At 54.0% G+C, this 17,273-nt stretch overlaps 1 protein-coding gene across 2 annotated transcripts in view; it reads left to right on the forward strand.

Moving 5' to 3' along the window:
• The first annotated feature begins 736 nt into the window (after window positions 1-736).
• Window positions 737-17,273, forward strand: part of CERK (ceramide kinase) — a 57,664-nt gene continuing 41,127 nt past the window's right edge. For both annotated transcript variants that reach the window (XM_063075698.1, XM_063075699.1), the window contains exon 1: window positions 737-964. In XM_063075698.1, coding sequence (XP_062931768.1) covers window positions 823-964 — 142 coding nt within the window. In that variant the 5' untranslated portion in view covers window positions 737-822. The remainder of the gene's footprint in view (window positions 965-17,273) is intronic.

A 17,273-nucleotide genomic window follows, 5' to 3' on the forward strand; every position in this document is an offset into this window, starting at 1 on the left:
CCCCAGCCCAGACCCCTCCTCTGTCCCCCGCCCAGGTCCCCTCCCCGCTCCCCCCGCCCGGTCCCCTCCTCTGTCCCCCGCCCCGTCCCCTCCTCTGTCCCCCGCCCAGGTCCCCTCCTTTGTCCCCGCCCGATCCCCCCCGCTCCCCCTGCCCAGGTCCCCTCTGGCTCCCCGCCCGATCCCCTCCTCTGTCCCCCGCCCAGGTCCCCTCCCCGCTCCCCCCGCCCTGGTCCCCTCCTTTGTCCCCGCCCGATCTCCCCCCGCTCCCCCCGCCCGGGTCACCTCCTCTGTCCCCCGCCCCGTCCCCTCCTCTGTCCCCCGCCCCGTCCCCCCCTCTGTCCCCCGCCCAGGTCCCCTCCCCGCTCCCCCCGCCCGGGTCACCTCCTCTGTCCCCCGCCCCGTCCCCTCCTCTGTCCCCCGCCCCGTCCCCCCCTCTGTCCCCCGCCCAGGTCCCCTCCCCGCTCCGCCCGCCCCGTCCCCTCCTCTGTCCCCCGCCCCGTCCCCCCCTCTGTCCCCCGCCCAGGTCCCCTCCCCGCCCCGCCCGCCCCGTCCCCTCCTCTGTCCCCCGCCCCGTCCCCTCCTCTGTCCCCCGCCCAGGTCCCCTCCCCGCTCCGCCCGCCCCGTCCCCTCCTCTGGCCCCCGCCCGCCTCTCCCGGTCCCGGCCGCCCGCCGCTCGGCGTACGAGGTGACGCAGCGCGGTTCCCCGCCTCCCCGGCCGGCCCGCGCCGCCTTCGCCCGGGCAGACTGCAGGCGCCGCTAACGGCCCCGCGCCTCCGGCGTCCGCGCGCCCCACGCCCGGCGTCCGAGGCCGCGCCGGCGGCGATGGGGGCGACCGGGGCGGCGGAGCCGCTGCGCTCGGTGCTGTGGGTGAAGCAGCAGCGATGCGCCGTGAGCCTGGAGCCCGCGCGGGCGCTGCTGCGCTGGTGGCGGAGCCCGGGGCCCGGAGCCGGCGTCCCCGGCGCGGGTGAGTGTCGCCACCGCCTGGGTTCGGCCCGGGGTACCGGAGCGCCCGGGCACGGCGGGGGCCGCGGCCGCCGAGGGGGAGACGGAGGAGGGCGGGGGGGGTGGCCGGGGGCCTGGCGGCAGCTGGCAGGGACGTCCCGGGCGCTGAGGGTACATAGACTCCAGGGACCGGGATGACAAAGAGCGGAGACGAAGTGCCGGAGGGGGCGGGGGGACCCGGCGCCCGCAGCCGCCCGCGGGGATGTGAGACCGGAGGCAGCCGCGGGGTCGTGTCGCGGGTGAGGAGCTGTCGCCTGGACGTGGTGGCATCACTCAGACTTGTCCACAGGACACCGTCTGGATGAGACTGTTTATGGATGGACCCCCGGGGGGGTGCCAGGCGCCCCCACCTTCAATTTCAGTGTAACCCAAGGACAGATGCTTCTCTTTGGCAGGGACCCAAAACGTGAGAGGCCCCTCGCAGGATGAGGACTTCCTGTTGTCAAGAATCCGAAGAGGGGGCTTCAGACCTGCTGCTGGGATGTGCTCTCCTTTGGGGGTGGGGGTGTTGATTTTCTTGCAGCAGGTTGGCCACATGACCTTCCTATGTGGAGAAGTGTAATTTAGATAAACATGGAAAGACACACACTGCTCTGGAGGCGCTGGGCAGTGGTTGGGATGGGACAGGGACACCCTGGCCTCCCTCCCTGTGGCTCTGTGCAGAGCTGTCCTGTGGCAGAGGGATTGGCAGAGGCTTATAGAGGCGATGTCATTCGATCCTCTAAAGGAGGGGGAGGATTACAGAAGATTGTGTTTGGACAGGGAGGGGGGATGTGCTCAAGGCAGGGGAAACCCAGGCTGGTGGGGGCGGAGGGGTGGGGGTTCAACTTCATTCATTCCCTCTTTGGCCCGTTTTCATTGAGTGCCTGCTGGGGACTGTTGAGGCAGTGTCCTAGTCCTGGCTCAGCGTATATGACAAAGTCCCTGCTGCAATGAAGCATGTTCCACTAGACGGAGAGATGGAGGGAAACACACAGGGCTAGTGTGTGTTTTGGAGTTGGCATTGACCACGGACGGCCCCCAGGGTGAGGGGGCAGGGTTTTGCTGGGTGGGGGCAGGTGGCTGTCTATTACAGGGTGGTCCGAGCAGTCCTCACCCACAGAGTGGCATTTGACCAGAGACCTGGAGAGACCAATGCTGTGCAGGCATGGCAAAGGCCCTGAGACCACCCAGAGGCCAGTGTGGCCGGAGTGGAGGGAGATGAGGGAAGGGGACCTTGGGCCCTGGTCTCCTACAGCCCTGTAGGCTAGATGGGGATTTGCCTTTCACTGTGGGTGGCACGGGAGCCCCTGGAGGGTTTTAGCCAGCTTGACATTTCCGAAGAATCCCGTGGCCTCTGCAAGGAGGAGGAAAGGACACGGCACTGCAGTGGGGAGGCTGCCGGCCTGGCCCAGGCATATGACAGCGGAGAGCAGGGTTGGGGGTGGAGTCCTGGCAGCCGGGACCCCAGGTTCGTGGACGGTGGAAGCAGCCGTTGAGCGAGGGGGAGCCCTGTGGGAGGAGCAGGTGGGTGTGCTGGAGGCCGGGCTCCTCTGGTGGACGTTCTGGGTTTGGGATGCCTTTTGGATGCCCTGTGGGCCCCCGAGGGTGCTGCAGGGCGCTGACACTGACTGTGAGGCTCCGTGGGCGAGTGGGGGTGGGGACCAAGCTGAACAACAGGTGGGGCCAAGGTCAAGGGGTGGCCTCAGACCCATGACCAACACTTGGGTTCCAGCCTCGGGTCAACAGCAGCGTGACTTCAGAGAGCCTATCTGTGGCTGGGTGTCTGAGACTTAACTTGTTCCAAGGTCTTTCTGATGTCCCCTTTGAGAGAAGTCTCACGACTCAGATATCACCCTTGGGCCTTCAAGCACCACCTCCCGGGGCCCACGTCTCTGGTTCTTAAGGAGAACAGAGGCCTGGCCTGGGGCCAAGCGCTTTGAGCTCTCCTGTAAATCTCTTTGCCTTAAGGATGACGATTGCCATTTTATGAAGCACTTACTATGTGGGAGCCACCGAGCCTCTGTTCTGTATCATGTTCAAGCCTGATGAATTCCTGTGTCTTAGGAATGAACAGACTCGGCTGCAGGAGATTTAAGAGACTGGGCCATCGGGGGTCTGAGGCTTAGCAAGTCCAAGTCCTGTTGGCTGTGGTTATCACCACCAGGTAGTATGGTCTCCTTCAGGCCCAAGAGGCTGCGTGGATGCTGGACGGGCCGCCACCCTTATGGGGTGTCCAGGTGGGAAGTCACTCATTGCCTGTTTCCAGCGTCGGCATCCTTGGCCAGCAACTGTTATGGTTTCCGGTCACCCCATTCTGGGTTTGGTGTGATGGCAGTGTCTACTTTTTAGTCTGCTTGTTTTTGTTGGCTGGTGGCTTCCACAGCCGCCTGTCCTCTGTCATGGAATGGTTATTGCTTCACTCTTACGAAGCACGAAGGCACGTTTGTGTAGGTTTGTCTGGACCTGCCTGGCTGGCATGCCAAGAGATTGCTCCCTCCTAGACAGGGCCTGGGGCTGCGGGGCCCTAGCTGGTGGGATTCCTCAGGACGCAGCCTGCGCTCTCTACCCGGCATGCTCTCCACCGTGATGTGAAAACACAAACAACTGGGGAAAGACTGGGTTGCGAGTGCAGAGGCACAGCTGCACCATCTCTGTGTTGTTTCCTTATAACTTTGCAGTCCCCAAATGAATCAGGCCTCAGTTATTTTATGCTTGAGACCAGAAGGGTCAGTAGGGCAGCATATGACCAGTTCACAGGATGTTTAATGTGGTTAGCAGGTTGGCATTGCCTGGCCCCTGCTGCACCCCCAGGAATGTCTGGACACACCTGCATTGGCTGGGTCAGGGAGTGATGGGAGGTGGAGAAATGTGCAAAAGCCAGCTCCAGGAGAAGTTGAGAGATGAGGCAGAGGGCGGCCCCGCAGCTCCAGGGGGCAGGTAAGGTCAGGACAGAGAAGAGACTGAGCCGGGGCTACTGTGTGCATCTGCTGGGATGGCCACATAGTCGTTTCTTCTACTCCTCCATTTTCTCCATAATTTTACTCCTGTTTTCAGACACGAAAACTGGAAGTCGTGAATTCACTGCTTCCGGGAGCACATGATGCGCAGAAGGCAGCTGGCTCTGCCCCCGGCCCGTGGGGTCCTCCTTCCTGGGTGGCTCTGGCTCGTGCTGGGAAGGTGACTAGTGTTCAGAAATAAAGATAAGGAGTAGAAGTTTGGAGGGGTGGGGCTTTCTGGCCCTGTGTGAGGTCTGTGCCTGAGAAAGCTGGGACAGCAAGTGCTCGTCTGGCCACCAGCCTGGTCGGAAGTAGGGCAGACCGAAAACAGGAAACCCTGAGGGGAGGCTTCTCCAAGTTGGTTGTGCTAGTTGAACTTGAAACATACTGAAATGATCTGGATTATTGTCCTGGCTGCAGTAAAACCTGCTTATGTAGACTCTGCATTTGTTCTTGTAGGCTGGGAGGTTGTGTGTGTGTGTGTGTGTGTGTGTGTGTGTGTGTGTGTGTGTGTGTGTGTGTGTGTGTGTTGGTTGTAGGCTGGGAGGTGTGTGTGTGTGTGTGTGTGTGTGTGTGTGTGTGTGTGTTGGGGGGATTCAGGGCCTGGTGTGGGGGCTATTGTCCTGGCTGCAGTAACACCTGCTTATGTAGACTCTGCATTTGTTCTTGTAGGCTGGGAGGTGTGTGTGTGTGTGTGTGTGTGTGTGTGTGTGTGTGTGTGTGTGTGTGTGTGTGTGTGTGTGTGTGTGTGTGTGTGTGTGTGTGTGTGTGTGTTGGGGGGATTCAGGGCCTGGTGTGGGGGCAGGCTGGGAGGTGTGTGTGTGTGTGTGTGTGTGTGTGTGTGTGTGTGTGTGTGTGTGTGTGTGTGTGTGTGTGTGTGTGTGTGTGTGTGTGTGTGTGTGTGTGTGTGTGTTGGGGGGATTCAGGGCCTGGTGTGGGGGCTATTGCCCAGCTCCACCCTTGTGGGAGGGCCCTCCCCTCCACCAGCCCGCACCTGGGATGCCCCAAGGCTGGTGGTGAGCTCCTTGGGCAAGTCACTGCTATATTTATGAAATGTATCCCCAACACTCCCTATAAAGTGCTTGGCCAAGCATTGGCAAGTCACAGATGCTTTAAAAAAAATTTTTTTTTCTGTTTGCAGAATCAATTCATGTTGATGTAATAGAATACAGAAAACACAGAAAAGCACACTGTTAGTCTTACACTTAAGTGATTAATACTCAGTCTTTGTGTATACATAATATGCAAGAAAAGCCGGAAAGATGCACTGCAGATTGTTTTCCATATTACTGTTTATTCTTTTAAACATGATTATAAAAAATCAGCTTTATTAAGGTCTAACTTGCATGCAATAAAATTCACACATTTTAAGAGTATAGTTCCATGAATTTTTTTTTTTAATTTTTATTGAATCAAAATTGATTATACATATTTTGGGGGGATCAGCATTGAGATATGTTGATCAAATCAATATTACTAGCATATATATTGTTACAAATTGTAATTATTTTTATGCCCCTTGTCCAATCCCTCCCCATCCCCCTTTCTCTCCCCGCCCCAATCACCCTAGATTTCTTCTCTCCCTCTGAAAGAGTAATGGTTACTCTGTTGATTTGCTTCCCAAATGAGCTGTCCAATGCTGAGACGCGTGATCAGGTCCCCCAATACCATCATAGAGCAGATGTCTCTTCCGTCACTATGAAATGGGCTCTGTGGAGACAGACATCCTCCTCCTTTCTTTATCTCTGCTGGTGACTCTCCAGTGTTATCTCACTGGCGTACCACCTGTGTGGTGGTTGTGGCATCTAGCCACCTTCATGGCAGCCATGGTTATCGTGGTGGCTGTGGTGGGCCACCCACATGGAGGAGATGTTTTTGGCATGCTCCGTGGTGCTGGCAGTGTGCCTGGTTGTGGACAGTGTCTGATCCCCTGTTCCATGCCCCAGGTCCCCAAGTGGATCCAAGGTGCTGGCATGGTGTGCCTGGTTGTGGGAGGGGGGGTCCAGTCCCCGGCTCCATACCCCGGGTCCCTGTGTGGGCCTTGGAGTGCTGGCATGGGGTGTCTGGTTGTGGGATGGGGATCCGGTCCCCTTCTCCATGCCTCAGGCCTCTGGGCAGGGCCCTGATGTGCGGTCCCAGCATGCCTGGTTGTGGGGGGTGGTCCAGTCCCCAGCTCTTTACCCTGGGTTCCTAGGCAGGCCCCAAGGTGCTGGCGAGGTGTGCCTGGTTTTGGGAGGGGGGTCTGGTCCCCTTCTACATTCCTGGGTCCCTGGTCAGGACCCGAGGTGCTGGTGAGGTGTGCCTGGTTGTAGGAGAGAGGTTTGGTTCCCTTCTCCATGCCTGGGGCCCCTGGGCAGGCCCTGATGTGCTGTCCTGGCATGCCTGGTTGTGCGAGGGTGGGGCCGGTCCCAGTTCCTTATCACAGGTCCCTGGGTGGGCCCTGAGGCACTGGCGTGTTGAGCCTGGTTGTGGGAGGGAGGTTTGGTCCCCTTCTCCATGCCTCGGGTTCCCAAGCAGTCCCTGAGGCACTGTCACGGCATGCCTGGTTGTGGGAAGGGGGTCTGGTCCCTGGCTGCTAGCTCCGGGTCCCTGGGCAGGCCCCTAGGCATTGGTGGTATGCCTGTATGTGGGAGTGGGGTCCAGTCCTTGGCTCTAATCCTCGGGTTCCTGTGTGGGGCCCTAAGGTACTGGTGGTGTGTGTGGTTGTGGGTGGGGGTCCTGCCTCTGGCTCCATGCCTCATGTCTCCTGGTGGGCCCCGAGGCATTCATGGTGTGCCTGGGCCGGAACTAAGTTTTTGTCTTTTGCTTACTTCTAAAATGGGGGGAATTTCCTGTGGGAACCAGTACTTGAGCTGTGTGGTTGAGCTAAATTGCTGTTTTGCTGCTTTTTCCCTAGGGAAGGCTTTCTGTGCAGCTCAGGGTTTAATGGTTGACCTTATAGGTACTTTTTGCTCTGATTCGGTGCACCTGGGTTGTGTAGAAACTCTGATCTGTGCCTGAGTTTTTTCATCAAACTGCACCCCATGCAATTCTGCATTCCTGACCAGTCTCCTCTGAGTGGTCCTGCGCTGATTGGGGGGTGGGTCGGCTGTCCTTGCTGTGTCCCAGTGTTCCCCTGGTGGGCCTGTCTCCCTCACTGCCCATGCTCCAAACACTTCCCATGGGACAGGCCCTGCACCGGTCCCCTGTGATGACTCACCGGCTTCTGAGTGGTTCCCGTTTTTCAGCTGTTCTGGCTCCTCGCTCCTTCATGGGTCCACGGGAATCCTATTAGGGGTCTTGCTGTCCTGGGGGCCACCAAAGTCCTCTTCTCCTCTTCCGCCTCCAAGTAACTCCATCTAAAGGGCACAGCTGCGGCTTCTGCTGGCTCCTGCTCCATGTGCTCCAGCATTAAAGCGGCCGTGGCCCAAAATGCTCAGAGCAGTTTTTCTTTCTCTCATCATGGTTTCTCCCACCTTCATGAGTTCCATAGGTCTCTCCTCCTCTTCCCCTGAGCTCCAGCGGCCCCAGCTTGGCTGATGTTACATGTTCATAGTTGTAAATTGGTTGATTTGTGGGAGAGAGTGACACTGTGGACCATCTATTCCTCCATGTTGACCGGAAGCCTAGTTCCATGAGTTTTGGTAACTGTGTGCACCTGTCTAAGACAGAGACCAGAAACAGCACCCAGAGCCTTGCCCTGGGCCCCGAGCAGACAGACTCTCCCCTGGCTTTCTCTCCAGGGATGGGTTTAACTCGAGTAGAGTCTCATATAAATGGAATCATACCATATCTACTCTTTTGTGCCTGGCTTCTTTATCTCACTTAGCCTTTTAAAGATTCATCAAGTGTCAGTGGTTCGTTCTTTTTGGTTACTTAGTAATATTGCATCGCGTGAGTACATCATCTGCTGAGGGACTTTTGGACTGTTTCCGGTTTTTGGCTTTATGAATAAAGATACTGTGATCTTTGGGGCATATGCTTTCACTTGTCTTGGATGCGTATTTAAGAGTAGAAAGCTGAGTCGTGGGAAAGTGTATGTTTTAAGACCTGATGTGCAGTATTTTAGTACATGGACGTTACAAATGCTTTTGTAAATTGATTAATGGTAGAAAGATTTTCAAAATTGGAATCAGATAGTTTAAAGATTATCGTGTAAAAATAAATTTTTACAAGAAAGCAGAGGACAGTTTATAGTCTTGGAGTGGAGAAAGGCCTTTCTAACCAAGATGGAATCCAGAAAGAATAAAGAAAAAGCTAGATTACTTGACCAAATAAAAATTTTAAATTTTCTTTTGTAAGATACCATGAAAATTTAAAAAATGATGGGAGTGATATTGGCAACAAATATCATAGTTAAAGGGTTAGACTTTTAAAAAATACTTATGCTTATATAAAAATTGATAGGAAAAATATAGACAATCCACTAGAGAAATGACAATGGATGTGTACAGGCTCTTCACGGAAGAAAATTCAAAAGTGGGTGATAGCATCTGAGTTGATAGTGAGCCAAAGCAGTGGTTGGCTCCTGTTTTCTCCCAGGGGACTGGGCACGGTGAAAGCAGAGCAGTACCTTGGCGATGTCTTGGGGAATCATCTGGGCAGGCAGGGCTTGGGGACGGAAGTGTGAACTGCTAGGCTGTTTTTTACAAAGTAATCTGGCAATTTTTTGAAAGTATAAAAAACATACATCCTTTGACCCAGCGATCCCAATGTTTTTTGACCCTTGACCTTGGTGTTATCAACACCTTGCTCTAACCGACTGGGCTAAGTGGCTGGCCCTAGCTATCCCATTTTTAATCATCTATCCTAAGGGAATTATAAAACAGTAGTATTTAAGGAACTTTCATATTTCAGAAGATATATTTTCTGTGTGCTGAAGATACTTTTGACATTTTTTTTTACTTTCCACTCCCCCACCCAATTTATTTTTCTTCTGTAACAGTCTAGATTTTTGCATAGCAAAATTTCCTAGAGAATGGCGTTGGTGCCTGCCTTTTGAGTGTCACATTACGAACAAGTTGGTTGGCCCAGGATGAAGCCCACTTTCCCTTCACAGTCTGGTCCCGACTCGATGGTCTCAGTGGCCTGCACCATGTGGCCCTCTCATCACACTTTCTTTCTGTCCTGGCTTCACAGGAACTTCAGTTCCGAGTGTGCAGCCGGACCCAGCACGACAAGGGAGGGCTCATGTCCTCTCTCCCAGGCCTCTGAGCCCACCCCGTTGGCTGCTGGCTTCTCGACTCTGCAGCTCTGTCCTTTGCACACCTTTCCTCTGCATTCGCACTGACCTTGATTCTCTTCTTTTTGCCACAGACAGGTTCAGGTGACTTCTGCCTGAGTGGGTCTTGTCACTCTCCTGGCTCCAGTCTCCCCTTTCCGACCCATCTTGCCCATGCTTTCCAAAAGAGCATAGCTCTGATAGCTGGACCCGAGGTCATTGGGGTTGGAAGTCTGGGAAGCATTTGAGGTTCACCTGATTCAACCACCAGTGCCTTCTCCCCGTCCTGACAGCCCAATTCTCGTGCTCCTGTGCATGATGCACTGGAGCACCCCCTCCTGATGGCAGTGCTGCTTGCTGCCTCCCTAGGAAGGTTGCCTTGCTAGAAAGTTCTTCCATGCATGCCACTCGCAGACTCCACAGGCCACTTGTCTCCATGGCCTGCTGTGTTCACGGCTCTCCACAAGCTGGCCCTGACCCTACCCCCACCCTGCCTGCTTTCTGGGTCCATCTGTTCTTGAGCCTATTTGTGCGTCTCCCTGCGGAACCTGGGCCCTCTCTGCCTGGAATGTTTTTCCTCCCTTTCTGCACGTTCCAGCCTCAGCCTCGTTCATGTCTCCTCCGACCGGACTCCCTAGCATTTTGCCCGGCAGGCATCTTTTCTTTTGATTTTTTGTATAGCTCTGTTTAAACTTCTATGCTAGTTATTTCTTTCTACTTTGTTTTATGGGTTTAAACATTTTTTTTAATTGAAGTGTATTGATTGTGTATGTTTGCAGGGTACAGAGTATGCATGGAAGCCTGGGCATATGGGCCTTCATCGCCTTTACTTTTTTTCCCTGTGTCGGGCTGGTACAGGGATCGGACCCTGGGCCTTGATGTTATCAGCACCGCGCTCTAACCCGCTGAGCTGACCAGCGAGTCTTTTTTTTTTCTTTTTAACGTATGTGTCTTATATGTGTCTTCTCTCCTTGCCTTCCCTCTGAGGGCAGAATCGTTGTCAGATTTACCTTCTCATCTGTCTCCTCTTCGTCATCCTCCTAGAGCTCCTCGCATGATGCTGAATAAGTGTGTGGCTGAGTGAGCATGTGACGGGAGGGTCTGGCTGGGCCCCTGCTCGGTCAAGGGGTCAGAGTGCACGCTCATCCTGGTAGGAGTCGCAGCTACTTGGCTCAGGGCCTTGCAGCAAGGAACGGGGAGGTGGCAGCGGATTGCAATGGTCGTCGCGGCAGGAGAAGCAGGAGAATGCGTGGGGACGGTGGGGGCTGCCCAGCGATTTCTCGCTCTGCAAGCTCTCTGAGCACCTGTACCTTTCTCCAAAGGGAGGTGGGTTTGAAACCACTGGGAGTGGCAAGGAAGCTCAACAGTTTGTGTAAAGACCACACATCCTCAAGGGCTGCCTATCGAGTGTCCACCTAGTGGGAGTTATGAAAGTTTTATGCCTCATTATGGAGTCAAAAGTAACGTAAATGGTCAGGTTATGTAGAGCTAATGACCTGCATGTTTTTATGTGGAGGAATCTCTGTACATCTGCATAGGAAATAAATGGCAATCCCATCCTCATATTTCAGAAACAAACTGTCTTCCCAGATTTGCATACTAGTCTCTGTAAGCAGAGGCAGCAGCTTTCAGAGGTCATGAAGACAGCGGTCCCTCCTGCATTTTTCTCAGTTATTTTCAGATTACATGACTCAGCAGTAATCAAACACTGTCATAAAAATTGTCATTATTCTGACTTGATTCCAAGGTTAACCTTTGTTACTCTAAAGTAGGTCAGCACACATTTCGTTAAAGGGCCAGATAGCAAATATCCTGGGCTTTGTGGGCCTGTCCCAGTTACTCAGCCCTGCCGTTTCAGTGCGAAAGCAGCCACAGACAGCAAGTACACAAATGAGCACGGCTGTGTGCCGGTAAAACTTTATTTACAAAAGCAGGCAGCTGCCTGGATTTGTCCCATGGGTTGCAGTTTGCAGACCCCTGCTCTTAAATTATTAGCAGAGATAGAATGTGTGATGTATTACAAAAGCAGTTAATCCATCCAGATGGCTAAAAATATTTTGACTTTCCAGAAATTAGAAAAAAAAAAATCTGGTCATTTGGAAAAGTTGCTACTGCAATTTGGGGAACATGCTCGTTTGGGATTCTAACCCAGCCATGGCACTTGTCTGCAAGCAGAAAACCCATCAGATCAGGGTAAATCTAAGCCCCCTCTGAGGAACAGCATATGCATTTGTAGACCTTAGGCTTCATGATTGGTGCAGTTAATCTCTCTCAAAGCAGTTTCATACAAACCTACTCACATCAACCAAAGTTTGGTACTGACTCAAGAACACGAGGAACATCCTGGTGCGGTGTGTTCCGTGGCGCATGAACAGAATGTGTTCTGCTGTGGAGTGCTCTGTAGATGCAGACCGGACCCTGTTGCTTGATGCTGGTGTTGAGTTCTTCTTATGTCCTTGCTGGTTTTCGATCAATATTTACATTAAAAAGATAGAGGTTGGCAAAGTAGGTTGAAAAACAGGACCAAGCTACCTGCCGTTACAAGCAACTCCCTCCAGGTTTCAGGACGTGCTGGCCTCTGCTGATTTTCTTTTTTCCTGGACACTTTGTAGTATGATCTGAGACTCTGCGTATGATTTAATTAAACTTTGTTTTAGCTGCTGTCTCTGACACTGCTCCAGCAGGGAAGGGGGCTAGTTACTGCCGGGGGTGGGTAGAAGTCCAGGTCCCCTCAGCCTTGTTGGCCTGTCCCTGACAGTCCCCCACTGCTCTCCGAGTGCCACTGTGCGCCTCCAGTGCATGCAGCCCCTGCGCCCAGCAGTCTTTCTTTGCCGCCTCCTTCCCCACTGTGGCCTCAGATCAGGAGAGTCCTGAGAGGATGCGCGGCCCCGCAGGCTCCCCGGCTGGACCACGCTGGCCTGACCCCAGTGTGCGAGCCTTCTCCTTCTGTGCCAGCAGTTCTCAGCTGGGACTTGGGGCCTGTCGAGTATGGGTTCCTGAGTTCTCCTTCTGTCTGTCCATGCATCCCCTGACAATGGGGCTGCAGTGCCCAGGTGGAGACCAGGTAGAGTGCATTCTGAGCAGTTCCTCCCTTCCAGGGCCCAGGGTCTGCAGGTAGCACGTGAGGACAGGTGCGTGGCCCCAGGACCCAGTGCCTGAGGCTCCCTGGGAGGTGTAAGTGTCAATGTCAAGGTGCTGAACTGCGTGACCCTCACCCAGGGCTAAGAGCTCCCCTCACCAGGGCTGGCAAGACCCTCTGGCAGCTCCCATGCCTACCGAGGAGAAGCAGAGCCAGTCCATGGCCTCAAGCCCTGTGTTCTTGTCCTGGGCTCCTGCCTCTCGGACTCACCTCCTGGTCCCCCTCGATCTGCTCCAGTCCCACTGGCCCCAAGCCCAGCAGGGGAGCCTGTGCCCTGGCCTTTGCACGGGCTGTGTCCCGCCTGGTGCTTCTCCCACAACTGAGCCATTCATTGAGTCTGCTCAAGTCTCACGCGCTCAGTGAGGCCCCCACCCTCCATACTCCCAGCCCGTGGTCCCTGCGCTCCTTGCTTTTCCACAGCATTCATGACTCTGGAAAATCAGTAAATTGACAAAATGGTGTACACCAGTGGTACTGTTTATTGGCCATCTCCCCTGATGAGAATGTTAGCTGCAGGAGGGCAGGGGTGTTTTGTTCACGTTCCACTCCCTGTGTAGACGGTGGCTGCCACCTGGTAGACGCTCAGTAAACCCGACTGAGTGCAGGCTGGTGTGACAGCTTTGTGCCTCCTGTCTGGCTTTTTAATGGCCGCTCTTACATCTTTGTGACTCACTTATCTTAAAGAATGAAACGATGACATAGCTGACAATAGAATACCCTTCAAGAGAAAAGTACAGCTTGAGTTATTTTAGGGCATGAGGATCCAAAGATTTTGTGACCAGAATGATCTAGAAAGGTTAAAGTGAGCCTGGGTTTCTGAACTGGACATTAACTCAGCCCGCAGAGATTCAGAGAGCACGCTGGGGTGCCAGCTGAGACCCAGGCCTGCCCAGCCAGCCCTCCCCCTCTCCCCTGCCTGAATCTAACGAAACACAGTTAAACTGGTCCATCCGCTTCTTCTAAGAACCTGTGTGGTTCTTCTCTCCACCTTCTCTCCTCTCCACTTCTGGTCCTGTCCCTCTTTATCTGAGTGCCCGTCTCTGCTACTCCTGTGTGAGTCCTCCCGCTGCACCTCACCTCCTCCTCCACCCTAGACTTCTCCCAGGGGCGTCCGCTCCCTGGGGCTTGTACACTTCACACGGCTGATAAAGACACCAGGCAGCAGTGCCACTTTCTTTTTTTTTTTTTTCTTTTTTTTTTTTAAAAGATGACCGGTAAGGGGATCTTAACCCTTGACTTGGTGTTGTCAGCACCACGCTCAGCCAATGAGCGAACCGGCCATCCCTATATGGGATCCGAACCCGGGGCCTTGGTGTTATCAGCACCGCACTCTCCCGAGTGAGCCACGGGCTGGCCCGCAGCAGTGCCACTTTCTGATGTTTTAAAACGCTGCTGTGTGCATAACATAATTTCAAGTAAAGGGTCTTTCGAGAACGGGGTGGTGTCTGGAGGAGACAACACATATGCCATTGAGTCAGAGTGAAAGATGTTGCTTGCTCAAGTGCCAAAGCCAGTGGTGATAGCAGCGGACACTTGGTAAGTGCTCGCTGTGCACCAGGCGTTCCTCTCAGCATTTTATATGTGATAATCCACTTAATCCTCACTTTGGAGGTAAAGTAACTGAGGCACAGAGAAGGTAAGTAACTGGCAAGGTCACACAGCTGGGCAGTGCCAGAGCGAGATTTCAGACCCCAGCACTTTTGCTCCAGAGTTCACTGCCAGCCACTCTGTTGAACAAGTGCCCCAGTTTGGGGCAGAGTGATGGAGGATGGGCTGTGAACCTGGCTGGACTTTAGAGAGGATGCGGAGGGGGCAGAGGCTGCAGGAAGCTGGAGCAGAGGCTGTCAGGGAGAGTTCTCGCAAGATCCACAGGCGTCTGCCCACTGCCAGGCAGGGTGACGGGCACCCACAGTGCTGGACAGATAGACCAGGCCCCTGCCCACGTGGGGGGGCGGGGGCAGGCAGACCAGGGCACCCTCCAGGCTGCTGTGGGGGGCCTGCATGAGGGCGGGGAATGCTCTCTGGAGGTGGGTTCCGTGGGGAATGTTCACTGACTACTTGAGATGTATCCCTCCAATTAGAAAGAAGAGACACTGGGGTGGCTACTGATGGTGTGCAGCAGGGACTTTGTCACATATGCAGGCAGGGGTCGAAGGTCACATTTTATGGGGTAGGATAACGGGCATGTAGCTCATCTGAGCATCGTGAACTTTGGGGGCTAGGTAGGGTGTACTTACAGTTTTATTTGAAATATATTGTATTAAGATAAGCCAGTAAGAAGAAACAGTTACAGGTAGAAATTTTATTATCAAGATAGGCTATGGGAACAATCACCTGTGTATCAGTGGTAAGTCCGATAGGACTTGCTCCTCCTGTCCTGCACAAGTGACCTGGGGTTGTGGCAGTTTTATAGCCTGCTCTGGCTCACAAAGAATCGATGAGGAGCCACGTTGTTTGTTTTCTTTAGTAGAAATCTGATCTCCTTTTAAACTTTTCGTGTCAGGCTAGACTGGGAAAGATGACTGTGGTTAGGTGCTGAGATTTTCATCGCTGATCTGATCTGTGTGGGCAGCCTCTCCGGAGGTGCGGATGGGGCCCTCGGGCTAAATTTGACCTGTGCATGTTTCTTTGTCTGATTTGCACGGTGAGTTTTTCTTTTCCTTTTTAAATTGTAGCCAACATTTTATTTTATTTTATTTTATTTTAAATAGATGACTGGTAAGGGGATCTTAACCCTTGACTTGGTGTTGTCAGCACCACGCTCTCCCAAGTGAGCCAACTGGCCATCCCCATACAGGGATCCGAACCCATGGCCTTGGTGTTATCAGCACCACACTCCCCCGAGTGAGCCACGGGCTGGCCCATGTAGCCAACATTTTAAAATCCGAAGATTTCCTCACCCTTCGGGGTCCCTGGACCTCACTGGTGGGAGCCCAGTGTACCCTACCTGCTCCCCGCCTCTCCTGGAGCTTTGGGAACACGAACTGCAGACAGTGAACCCTGGGACTGACTACTCATTTCTGGGTGCTTAACGGTCTAGCAAGGCTAACTATCTACGTTACGGAGTGAAAAGAATTTCTTCCATAAGAAAAAAGTCATAGACTTGCCTGGGGTTGGACGGGGGTCCCGGGCGAGCAGCTGTCTTTCGGATTTGCATTTTCTTTGACTGCGATTGAAATAATGTTATAGAAACATCTAGTGTGGTACTTAGACATATGCAGTAGGTGCTTACACAGTGTTCACAGCGGTCCCTTGTTTGTTCCCTGTACTTTCCGCCGTCCCCTGGGCAGTGGATTTCATGCGGTGTGGACGCACAGCTCACAGGTTATGTGTGGTGTAGTGGGAGGTGAACGTAGAATCTCTGTCCTCTACATGGGGACACGATTTGTTCGTAACACCAAGGTCCCGGGTGCATTTTTAGAAGTGGAAGCAAGCTTAGGTGACATTTATGCTGTAGGAGGAAACATGTAATGCTTGAAGAGAGATTGAAGACTGATTGCGTTGATATATTTTGTTCTCAAAATGCCCATCGTTCTCATAGAAATCCAAGTCCTTCCCTTCTTTTGAGGCCACTTGAAGTCTGCCCCCTCCTCGTGGTCTTTTCCTGTTCTGAATTCATATTGCAGCTGTGCATAATCCAGCCCCTAAAATCTTGGAATGGTCTGTAGGTAGAAGGGGCCTGGCAGCCACCTGGTCCAGCCCTTCAGTTTTCAGCCAGGTCCTAGTGGGGTGCCGCACACGCTGGTGCTCAGGAAATGCCAGGGGATGTCGAGATGACTAGCGTAGGACTGGGAGACAGAGGAACAGCCTCCTGGGGTCACCTGGCTGGTTAGGAGCAGAGCCCCACAGGTCACTAGCACCCAGGGCCAGGAGAGGCCTCGTGGTGGGCTTGTTGGGACCTTTCCTGGCTCCATCTGTGACTAGGAGCTTACTTGCCTCTGGTTCTGTGGGGTCATAATGGTGCTTGCCCCAGGGGTCATGGAGGTTGATCTGTGTGAAGTGCTCAGGCAGGCCATAGCTGGCACACGTGTGTCCTCTATAAACACGACTGGAGCCCATGGGCCCCACACTGCCTGCCAACGGGGCCCCCACATGTTACAGCCACAGACCGTCATCTGCAGGATCTGAGCCGGAGCTCCGCAAATCGATGCTGGGCTCCTCTCAATCAGGGACCTGCCTTGGACACGATTTTCCTGGCTGCCATAACTGTGGCCACATGGTAGCGTCACACAGTGCTGGCCGATTTGACTCCTGGGTGTGTGCGGTCCCTGTGACGCCTGCCAGCTCTCTTCCTGGCTCTCCTAGTCACACCCAAGCAGGTGTTGAGGAATTTAACAAGGTAATCCCAGCACACCGGGGCATTATAAAAGCCACTTTTAACACTCATGGTTGAATCACCTGCTGGCCAGTCTTAGCAAGAAGGCAGTGACATTTGCGTCCTCCGCGACATACTCTGCAGTGCCGTGCATGGAGCAGTAGCCGCTCAGTGCTGGGCTGTGGATGCAGTGTGGGCTTTTGGCCTCTCCCACATTCTGTGTGACAGAGAGAGGGCTGTGCTGGGGTGACTGTGGGGGGCGGGGAGGGGACGGGAACAGTTTGACCACTCTCACGTGCAATTGTTACCCGCGTGATATTTCTGGATTCTCCGTGGAAGGTGTGGGCAGAACTCTTCTCTAGTCTTGCTTTTCATGGGCAAGTGCTCACCGTTAAATTTTTGAGGAACGTCAGGGGTTCACACAGCAAACGTGCTTAGGGGTTGTGTTGTGGGGAATGTGCTTGTGCTGTGCATACTTGTGGGGGCAATTCAGACTCCCCACTGATTCACGTCCCTTGGGGGTTGTCTCTCTAGGGTGGCCCCTGTTGTGTGGCACACATGCGGGTGGGGTGTGTGGAGCTTGAAGTGCCCCCCATTCTCTTACCCTCGCTGTCATCTGTGTTCCCTGTGAATGTGACC

The sequence above is a fragment of the Cynocephalus volans genome, chromosome 12 (assembly GCF_027409185.1).
Source record: "Cynocephalus volans isolate mCynVol1 chromosome 12, mCynVol1.pri, whole genome shotgun sequence".
Taxonomy (NCBI): Eukaryota; Metazoa; Chordata; class Mammalia; order Dermoptera; family Cynocephalidae; genus Cynocephalus; species Cynocephalus volans.